Here is a 10,809-nt window from a genome sequence, read left to right as displayed (position 1 = left end):
GGGAAAGTCACCACCTCTCTGAGCCTCAGTTTCCTCAGCTGCCAAATATAATAAATAATCAAATACTTTTCCACTCCTTGAAGAGGTGTGTAAGAAATTAATCAGATAACCCACATGAACTGACTTGGAAAGAGGAAGGCACTCATGAAACTCACAATAAGTGTTGCTATTATAAGAATACACCCACTTGTGCAGCCCCAGGACTGTGGCATCTGCTCTGCCAGCAGAACACCCTCCCCCACTTTTCTGCATGGCTAGCTCCTCATAGAAATGGCATTGGGTATTTCTTAGCTCAGCATTGCCACCTCCACCAGAGTGGGACCTTGATGAAGGCAGTAACCAGATTGTTTATATCTGGAACCTCAGTGCCCAGAATAGAGCCTCACACACAGTGGTTAAGTGAATGAATGAGTAGTGAAAGCTCCAACACACCAGCCAGCCCTTCCTAGCCATTCTTCTTCTTCCCTTTCTTCCAGCCATTCTGCAGGCCTCTCCAGGGAGGTCCTAAGCCTGAGGAGTCAGGAGTGCCCTGGCAGGGCAGGGAAAGAGATAAGAAGTCATTCTGGCCCACATCACCAAATGTTTATTACCTGCTTCTTCCATCTGCACCCCCATTCTCCCAGGTCAGGATAGGAACACATAGGACACACACACACATTCATCCAGAGACAGGTCAAGATAGGGGCCTGGCCCTAGCCAGTGTTGCTCAGTGGTTAGAGTGTCAGCTCACACAGGGTCATGGGTTCAATTCCCAGTCAAGGGCACATACCTGGGTTGTAGGTTCGATCTCCAGCCCCAATCTAGGTGCGTGAGAGAGGCAACCGACCAATGTGTTGATGTGTCTCTTTAATATAGATGTTTCTCTCTCTCTCTCTCTCTTTCTCTCTCTCTCTCTCCCCACTCCCTTCCACTCTTTCTAAAAGAAAAAAAAATCAATGAAAAAAATATCCTTGGGTGAGGATTAACAAAACAAAAAAAAGATAGGCGCCTGAACATGGCTGCCTAGAGCTGCCCATGCTGCCTGCTCTCCTGAGCCTCTGTTTTTCTGTCTAAAATATGGAGGTTCAACTAGTCCTCCTTCAAAGAATGAGATGGAATTTTGAGTTTTCCAAGGAGGAAAGGAATTGGTATTCATTCATTCATTCATTCAAGAGGCAGTAACATGCAGGAATCAAAAAGCCACCTGCCTGGTTTTGAAACTCAGCTCTACTGCTTCCCAGCTGTGTGACCTTGAATCAGTTACCTGATCTCTCTGGGCTTCAGTTTCTCATCTATAAATGGAGTTAATGGAGAGGTTTTGTGAGGGTTATATGAGTTAAAACAAAGGTGATTACACAACACGAGGCACCGAGTGATAAATAAGGCGTTGTTATTATTATTCATTTAAAAGCATACACGTAATAGTTCCAGGGTCTCTTTATGTTTCAAGTTAGCGACATCCCAGGATGGCAGAGGCTATCAGTGTCCTCACTTGACAGATGAAGAAGCTGAGGCCCAGGGCGTTCAGCAGAGCTGGAGAATGACAATGGGTTGCAGACACCTGAGCCATCTAACAAGCAGAAGACAAGGATTCTTGGGGACGATTCTGCCACCGTTAGAGAGAGGGCTGGGGTAGGGAAGGAGGAGGGGAAGAGGTTCCCGAGGCTCAGCAGAAGGCGTGCTGCTGAGTCCAGTGCTCCCAAAGCTCCAGGTCACCGAGTATCTGCTGTGTTCTGGGCCCTGGGCCAGGTCCCGGGGACACAGCAGTGACGCAGACACTACCAAGATCTCCATTGCCACAGCTTGCAGTCCAGGGGAAGAGGTAGATGGGTGACCAGGGGCGATTAGCGCTACAATGGGACTCACAAGCAGCTGTGGGAGTCCAGAGGAGGCCTAGGGAGGGGCGGGAGAATCAGAAGAGACTTCCTGGAGGAGGTGGTGCTAAAGCTGAGACCCAAAGGGTAGGCAGGGCAGATGAGGCAGCTAAGCCAGCTCAACACGGGCCCAGAACACAGGCTGAGAGTTTTGGGGGTGAGCTCCACTCACCCCACACTGCCTACTGCTGCCCCAGATAAACACACCCAGAACAAGCATCAGGGAACTGTAAAAATTACTCCAGCTGATTGTGCACCCACATACAGGCTGGAAACTCTGGCCATGTCCAACAGAACTTTCCATGATGATGAAAACATTCTGCCTCGATAGTGTCCAGAACAGTTCCCGGGAGCCACATGTCACCACTGAGTGCTTACGATGTGGCAGCATGGCTGCTATGGGGCAAATGTATGTGTTGAAGTCCGAAACCCCCAGGACCTCCGAATGTGGCCTTATTTGGAAAATAGGGTCGTCGTGGATGTAATGAGGTAAGGTGAAGTCGTACAGGACCAGGGTGGTCCTAACCCAATATGACTGGTGTCCTTATGAAAATGGGGAAATTAGGACACAGACTTACACACCAGGGGAATGCCATGTGAACGTGCGTGCAGACATGAGGGTGATGCTTAGCAAGCCAAGGAACACCAAAGATGGCCAGCAAACACCAAACTCTAGGAACAGACCCTCCCTCGTGGCCTCGGAACGAACCAACCCTGCCGGCATCTTGATCTCAGACTTCAGCCTCCCGAACTGGGCAGAATACATGTCTGTGGTTGAAGCCCCCTCATGTCTGGTACTTTGATACGTCAGCTCCCGCCGACCAAAACAACCAACTGACTTTGAAACTTTCCTTTTGTTCTAGCTCATGATAACTAGCCGCACGCGGCCAGCGGCTGCTGTATTGGACAGCGCAGTAACCGGTTTCCAGTCACCAAACCCCCATCATGCGGCGGAAAAACAGACTCGGGGGGCTGCCCTGAGAACTTGACGAGACAGAGACAGGCAGACCCTAGCTGGGTCCTGGGAGGATGGAGAAGGAGAACATTCTACCAGCCGAGGGGGCCGTGTATTGAGGGTGTGCACCTGCGCTGTCCCATCGGCTCCTTAAATGCAAACGAACTCAAAGGTCCGTTCTTCTGTTTCACCGGCCACTGACGGAGTGCTCAGCAGCCGCGCGGGCTTCCTGTCCTGGCTGGAACCTCTCACCATCGCCAGCCGTTTGGTGGGACACACGGATGCGCTTCACTGTGGCAAGCACGGAGCAACAACCTCACGCTGTGGGTTCTGCCTGTCACCGGCCCGTTTTACAGGTGGGGAAGGGGGAAGCTGTCAGTGCTAAAAAGCACTCCAGAGCGTAGGCACGGCTCCCGAGGCCAGGAGAACCAGACCACTGGCCTTTTGTTGGCCCCAGACTGCGGTCCCAAGAGATGCAGAACCTAGAGGTGGAGGAAGAGGCTGCCAGGAAACCAAGATGAGAGATGGGGTAGGAAAGGGGAAGTGAGCGAGAAGGGGAGGGTGTCAACTGTCACTGCCCCCCCCAACCCCGGTAGCCTTGTATTGCTCAAATGCTTTCAGAAGAGTAGTCCGGTTACACACAGGTGTACGCGCACACCCTCCACAAGAGGCCACAGAGATGTCTGTGCATATGCAGAGGCACAGCACATGCTCGTGGGCACAAGCCATTCTGTCCTCTCTCTCTCTCTCTCTCTCTCTCTCTCTCTCTCTCTCTCTCAGACACACACACATACACACAACCACCTGCCCTCACACCCCCCGCCCCCACCACCACCACCAAGCACACAGAACCAAGGCCTTCCCTGGCCACCGACATGCCTCCTTGCAGGCTCCTGGCCGCCCCACAGCCCTCGTGCCATCCTCCCTCTGCAAAAACATGAATAAGAGGGAGGCGGAGACATCTCATACCATCATTGAACTTCCATGTTGTCAATTCTACCGTCATCAATTCCACAGGCTGCCCCTTGTTGCCTGGGAGCCCCACGGAGGCCCAGAAAGGAGCCCGGATTTCCCCAGAATCACACAGGAACTGGGGCATACATAGTCACCCCACTTGTCCCCACTCCAGGGCGCCCTCTGTTCCAATGAGCGGTTGCCTCTTTGGCATCAGCAGACTTGGGGACTGCGAGGAGGACCACGGGGCCTTGGGACCCCTGGCTGGCTGCCCTGTTCCGTCCTCTCCCTCCACTGCCTGGTGCCTCCCTGCATGCTCCCAGGCCCCTGGCCCGCCCCTCCTGGGCCTCGTCCAGGGCAGGAGGGGGGCCTGCGTGGGCCTGCACCTGGCGGCCAGACCATGTTCCCCCGCCGTGCGGGGCTCAGATGCTCCTCACGCTGGAGATGCTAGTCAGGGGCTCCCGCATCCGAAAGCTGAGCGGCCGGGAGCCCCGGAAGCTGTCCCTGGGCCTCAGCGAGCTGTCCGTGGTGGAGGCTCCAGAATGGGCCTCCACGGCCCGGGCCAGGCAGTCCCCGGGCCCTCGCAGGCCCAGCCTGAGACACCCGCAGCAGAGGAAGCCCAGCACGGCCCGGCACACCTCCCGGCTGCGGAAGGAGTAGATGAGCGGGTTGACCGCCGAGTTCAGCACAGCCAGCGCCAGGATCCAGTCCATGCCCCTCAGGTACTCCTGCGCCCAGATGTTGGAGCCAAAGATGTCGGCCAGCAGCAGACCGAAGAGGGGGCCCCAGCAGACCACGAAAGCCACCAGGATCATGAGCACCGTGTTGAGCAGCCGGCGGGCCTTGCGGCGGCACGGGGGGCGCGAGGCCTTCTGCCCATTGGCCCGCACCACCCGGAAGATGGCCCCGTAGAGCACCATGATGGTGGCCAGGATCCCGGCAAAGATGACCACGCAGAAGAGGATGTAGGCCTTGGAGTAGAGCGGGAGCAGGCTGGAGCAGCTCTGGAAGGAGCACACGCAGTTCCAGCCCAGCAGGGGCAGCAGGCCCAGCAGGGCGGCCAGCAGCCAGCACAGCCCGATGAAGCCCAGGACGCGGCCCCTCTTGGTGTACCCGCTCTCGGCCACCGGCCGCACCATGGTGGCAAAGCGCTCGCCGGCGGTGAAGAGCAGGCTGAAGGTGGACGCAGCCAGGGCCATGAAGAGCACGCCCTCACGCAGGAACCAGTGGGCCGGGGCCAGGTGGAAGGTGCGGGCCCCAGACAGCAGGACGTTGACCAGGTAGGCCAAGCCGGTGAGCAGGTCACTCAGCGTGATGTTGACCAGGCAGTAGTAGACCCACCGCCGGGACCGCATGTGGGTCACGATGGCCATCAGCACCAGGAGGTTCTCCAGCACCACCAGACAGCTCATGGCCACGAAGAGCCCCTGCAGGACCCCCAGCCCCCCATCCTCTGGCGTGGCCCGCCCCACCAGCCGGCCGGAGTGGTTGTAGTGCAGGATAATGAGCTGGCTGTGCCCACTGGCCGCCAGCTGCCAGCAGGCGTCAGAAGCCTTCACTGGGGACCCTGTAGCATTCATTGCAGTCCCCCAGGGCAGACTGAGGCCCAGGGTGGCTGGCCCCGGGGCAGGGTGGAGCTGCTGCCTTGCCCTGTCTTGGTTTCCTGTTATTTGAAATTTCCTGTTATGTTCGAGGTACCCCCAGGGTGGGGGTGAGGCCTGGGAGGGGAGGGGCATCCCAACGGTCCGCTCCCACCCCAGGGCCTTGGAGGGCGCTGCAGCTGCTCCTGCTGCAAGACCCCCTCCTTTGTCCCCTTCTGTTCCTCGAAAGCCCAGGGGGGTAGGGGCCCCAGAGGGAGGGGGAAATGCACCACCCAAAAGTACTTGCCACCCTGCCCAGCTAGGTGACTCCCTCCAGCACCCAGCTTATTCCTTCACTGTCTTCCCACTGCTTCAACTGTGCCTGGCACACAGTAGGTGCTTAATAAGTGTGTGTCAAGTGACTGCACACACATGAGCATGAGCACCGCTGGCCACTTTTTAAAAAATATATATTTTATTATTGATTTTTTTACAGAGAGGAAGGGAGAGGGATAGAGAGTTAGAAACATCGATGAGAGAGAAACATCAATCAGCTGCCTCCTGCACAACCCCTACTGGGGATGTGCCCGCAACCAAGGTACATGCCATTGACCGGAATCGAACCTAGGACCCTTCAGTCTGCAGGCCGGTGCTCTATCTACTGAGCCAAACCGGTCAGGGCACTGTTGGCCACTTTGCTGAAGGTGCGTATGTACCCCACTTTATCCCCATGACAGGGCCAGACAGACCTGTGGCCCACCCGTCCACAGAAAGGGAAACCGAGGCCTGAAGAGGTGGCACCAGCGATCGAGGGTCACACAGTGGGAAGCGACCACCTACAAACACAGGACTCTCCAAGGCCAGGACCCAACTTGGCAGAGTTTTTAGTTTCACCGCTGGTTGTCTCTCCTGTCCCCTGAGCTGGCCCTACTAGGAGCCTAGCTAGGGACCCCCACCCAGGACAGCCCCTCACCTTTGGGGAGAGGGGCTCACAGGAAAAATGGGGGCTCACCCCACCCCCATTCCCACCCCTGTCCACCTGACCGGGCTCAGATTGACCCAATCGGAGATGGCTGAGGACTGAGGTGTGAGCACCAAGTGGGGGTGAGAAGTTGGGGGAGTAAAGCCGATCCTGGGGAACCTGAAGAGGTGAGCCTCAGTCCTGCCCTGGGGTCTCCAGGGGGAGGCAGGCTCCCCTGCCAGGCCCACACGTGTGCCCATAGAGGTGGGGTGGGCAGGAGCTCGGGGAGGGCATTCAGGTGGCCGTGGCTCCTGCCCAGCACCTCTCCCACAGCTCACTACTCAGTGTGGGAGCAGAACCATTACAGGGAAGCTCAGGTCGAGGTGCTGCCTGAGGAGGCGGTAGCATCTTGTCACTAGAGGTGACCGAACAATAACGGATCTGAAAGGGAAGTTTGGGGAAGAGGGGCCACTCAGGAAGCTGTGTAGGCAGCTGCGGTTTGAGGCCTGGGGTGGGGTGGGAAAGGCAGCCGAATCTTTCCCAGGTACCACCCTGTGCAGTAGGACAGCTGGCCTCAGTGCTGGCCTCACCAGGGACCGCTGACGTACACACATTAACCGAGACACACTGCGTGTTCTGAGACTCAGCCTGTACCGGGATTGAATCCTCTGTCAGGCTGGTCCTTGGATGGAGCTCTAATCCCAGGCTGAGCCCTGGTCCCAGCTTGAGCTCCGGTCCTAGACTGAGCTTTGATCTCAGGCTGACCCCTGACCTTGGATGAGCCGTAAGCTGATTCTGATCTTCACCCATGACCCTGAGTGAGCCCAGCCCTGGACTGAGCCCTGAGCCCCAACTCTAGTTGAGCCCCAACCTCAACTAAACCCCAATCCCAGCTGGGCCCCTGACCCCTGGCCCAGAGCGCAAATCCAGGACTAAAATGCAATGCCATGAGAGAGCAGTTTGACGAACACTGCAGAGCTGTCCAACAACGACCTCGCCCGTGAATTACTTGCTGCCTGGGAGAAAGGCTGTGCACACACACATCATACCTGATTTAATCTTACGATATATGTCTGTGCTGTAAGAACAAGCCCCCTCTAGAATCGGCCCTGAAGCCACAGCTCTAAAAATATGCAAGTTAACACAGAGAAGGTTATTATTGTTGTTTGTAAATGGGAAATATTAGCACCCCAGATGCCTGTGCACAGGAGACGGGCTGATAAATTATGCTGCACCAGAGTGGAGCACCGGACAGCCGTGAGAAAGAACGAGGACAGCCTCTATGAGTGAATAGAGTGACTTCCAGATCATCTTGTCAATTTGGGGGAAAAGTGCGAAAGACTTGGGTCATTTGGTACTTATTGTGTAATGAAGAAGGGAGATAAAATATACACATATCTGCTTGTTTTTGCAAAACAAACACAGGAGAGAAACCAACAAGGCTTGTGCGGGGATCGAAATTGAAAAGAGGGGATGACACCCTCTGAGCATCCCTCTTTACATCGTTTTTTTTTAGCTCAGTTAATGCCCCCGTTAGTCAACAATGAAATTAAATCAACAGGGATGGAGAAAAAGAGCTTTAAGATGGGATAAAATGGAAAAGAAATGAACATAATTGCATTTCAAATGAAAAACAAAACCACACAGAAATACAAGAGAACCAGCCCATGCAATTTTTGGACGTAGTACTTGCTCTGAAGACAGAAGAAACTGCAAAGAGATTTTGAACTTTGTGTAGGGGATTTGTTTTCAGGAGTGGGATGGGGTAGTGATTCTGAAACCATCACGTGTGCTATGGGACTGAGCACAGTAGCAAGTGCATTGATATGAAGAGCCAGGTCTTCACTGGGGAAGAAGATGCGCCAATGGAAAGGGAGAATGCAGAAGAACCCCAAGAGCAGGACTGAACGTGTCAGTGTGGCCCTCGCTGGTTTGGCTCAGTGGAGAGAGCATTGACCTGTGAACCATTACAGGGCTGGACTTGTGATTTAAACAAAAATCTGTTTCCTGACTCTGTCCACTGAAACTACTCAATAGCAACGAGAGCATCAAACACCCAAATCTTGGCTTCTGAATATCATCCCCTTAAAAAAAAAAAAAAAAAAAAGGTAGTGAGGCAGGGAGAGTACAGGATGAGCCTGGAACATGTTAGTGTGTCAGAAAGTAAGAAAGTGCTCTGAGATGGGGACCTGTCACACAGATGCAGGAGGCAGCCCGAGGGCCTGCTGCTGGCCAAACTTGGAGTTACATGAGCACCAGCGATGATGACCTTAAAGTCAGAGAGAAAGGAAGTAGATGGTGGGGGCCAGGGCCTAGGGGAGGGGGAGGGGCGGGTAGTGTTCAATGGGGACAGTTTCAGTTTTACAAGATGAACAGTTCTGGTGATGGGTGGTGGAGATGGTTACACACGATGTGAATGGCCCTAGCCGGTTTGGCTCAGCGGATAGAGTGTCCACCTGCGGACTGAAGGGTCCCGGGTTCAATTCCGGTCAAGGGCACATGCCTGGGTTTCGGGCTTGATCCTCAGTAGGAGGTGTGCAGGAGGCAGCTGATCAGTGATTCTCTCTCATCATTGATGTTTCTCTCTCTCTCTCTCTCTCTCTCTCTCTCTGTTCTTCTCTGAAATCCTATATAATAAAAGCCTAATAAGCAATTTGACCGAACGTCAGAACGACCAGTGGAATGGTGGGTCGCTATGACATGTACTGACCACCAGGGGACAGATGCTCAACGCAGGAGTTGCCCCCAGCCCGCAGGCCCCAGGTCAGCCAAGGCGGGCGCCAGCAGGGCCCCCCCCCCGCCCCCCCAATTGCTCCACTGGTCACCCTACAGATCGGCCCTGATCACTGGCCAGGCCTAGGGACCCTACCCATGCACGAATTTTGTGCATCGGGACTCTAGTTAATAATAATAAAAAAACTAATGTGAATGGATTTAATGCCACTGAACAGTATACTTAAAATGGCTAAAATGGTCAATTTTATGTTATGTGTATTTTACCACAATAAAACTAACTAGAAGAAAAAAATCTTTCCATATGATCCAACAATTCCACTCTTAGGCAGCTACCCAATAGCAGTTAGAGAAATCACTTTTTTTGTAATTATCATAGCATTAATTGGCCCAGGCAATAATCAACAATAAATGCTAAAATTATTGGGTAGAGCCCTGGCCAGTTTGGCTCAGTGGATAAAGTGTCAGCCAACAGACTGATGGGTCCCGAGTTCAATTCTGGTCAAGGGCACATGCCCAGGTTGCAGGCTCGATCCCCAGTAGGGGACATGCAGAAGGCAGACAATCAATGATTCTCTCTCATCATTGATGTTTCTATCTCTCTCTCCCTCTCCCTTCTTCTCTGAAATCAATAAAATTAAATATTATTGGGTGGAATTTTGTTGGGGAGCAGGATATTGACATAATCTCAAAGTATTTTCCTACAGAATACATATTTAATTACAAAGAGAAAAATATCTTACTCAAGAAACCCTTGAATGTCGCCTTGAGACAGGCCAGCAAGCCAGGACAAGTGGAATAGGAAACGGAGACAGACAGCTAAACAAACTGGCCGAACAATTTACAGCAGATCCAGAACGTCACCTCCTGAGAGAGAACATCCAGGCCTCAGCGTATTTCAGCTCCAGGCCCAGAAAAGCAGTCAAACCAGGTGTGCGACACCAGGACCAGCTGCAGTGACTAATGACCCCCTGCCCTGACACTGACCAATCAGTGGAGACCATGACCCTGAAGGAGCACATCTAGAAAACGGATGAATATTTTGCTAAAACCCTGCCCTGAGACCCCCCCCCCCAATATTCCCTCCTGCAAGAGAGAGATAAAAACCTCAAGACAACGGACCCAGCACACGCTCTCCCTCTCAGGAGCACCCCCTCCATTCCCTTCCTCCTCTTCCTCCCCCACAGGCCTGCGTCTCCTAAGTTCTGAAGGACCCCAGGAGGCTTGCAACCAGGGGAGCAATGGACAGTGGTAGCTTGTCCCAGGTTTACCCCTGAACCTGTTCCCAGGCCTCCTTTTCTCTGACTTCCCAGAGAGCTAGGGAAGCCCAGCCTAGGCTCTCTTGTTGCTTCTTCTGAGCTAAGCCCTTTCTTGTTTTACTGTCCCAGCTTTAATAAACATTCCCTCATAGTCATCTGGGACTTGGGTTATGAAATTTTTCCTGCACGAAGTCAAGAACCCACACACTACCAGCCAGCCCGAGGCAGACCCGCCAGGGGCCAGGCCCCTTTCGGTAACAGCCTTAACCACGAGATCCAAGTCAGCATCACTGGAGATGCAGTAAATACACAAGGCTGGCCTGGCATCACACACTGAGGAGGGAACATCACTTCTTCTATGATATTCCCACCAAAGTATACAACCTGCATCAGGTCATGGGGAGGCATCAAACAAACCCACACTGAGGACATCCCACAGAATAACTGGTCTATACTTTTTAAGAGTCAAGGTCATGAACATTCAGGAAAGACAAAAAAGGCTAAGCCTGTCTTG

General features: G+C 53.6%; 1 protein-coding gene across 1 annotated transcript; it reads right to left on the bottom strand.

Moving 5' to 3' along the window:
- Positions 1-1,374: 1,374 nt before the first annotated feature.
- Positions 1,375-5,415, bottom strand: S1PR4 (sphingosine-1-phosphate receptor 4). The gene is made up of 2 exons (XM_070413874.1): positions 3,778-5,415; positions 1,375-1,549 (listed from the first exon to the last, which is right to left on the bottom strand). The coding sequence occupies exon 1, from the start codon at positions 5,340-5,342 to the stop codon at positions 4,185-4,187; it is 1,158 nt and encodes a 385-aa protein (XP_070269975.1). The 5' UTR covers positions 5,343-5,415; the 3' UTR covers positions 1,375-1,549; positions 3,778-4,184.
- Positions 5,416-10,809: the final 5,394 nt, after the last annotated feature.

Source organism: Myotis yumanensis, unplaced genomic scaffold (genome assembly GCF_028538775.1).
Source record: "Myotis yumanensis isolate MYYU_CA2020_CCGP unplaced genomic scaffold, mMyoYum1.0.hap1 SCAF_5, whole genome shotgun sequence".
Taxonomy (NCBI): Eukaryota; Metazoa; Chordata; class Mammalia; order Chiroptera; family Vespertilionidae; genus Myotis; species Myotis yumanensis.
This window is presented reverse-complemented; position numbering and strand designations above follow the sequence as displayed.

Bases quoted from the DNA above. Each gene is read 5' to 3' on its own strand.
- S1PR4 (XM_070413874.1), bottom strand. From the start codon at position 5,342: ATGAATGCTACAGGGTCCCCAGTGAAGGCTTCTGACGCCTGCTGGCAG.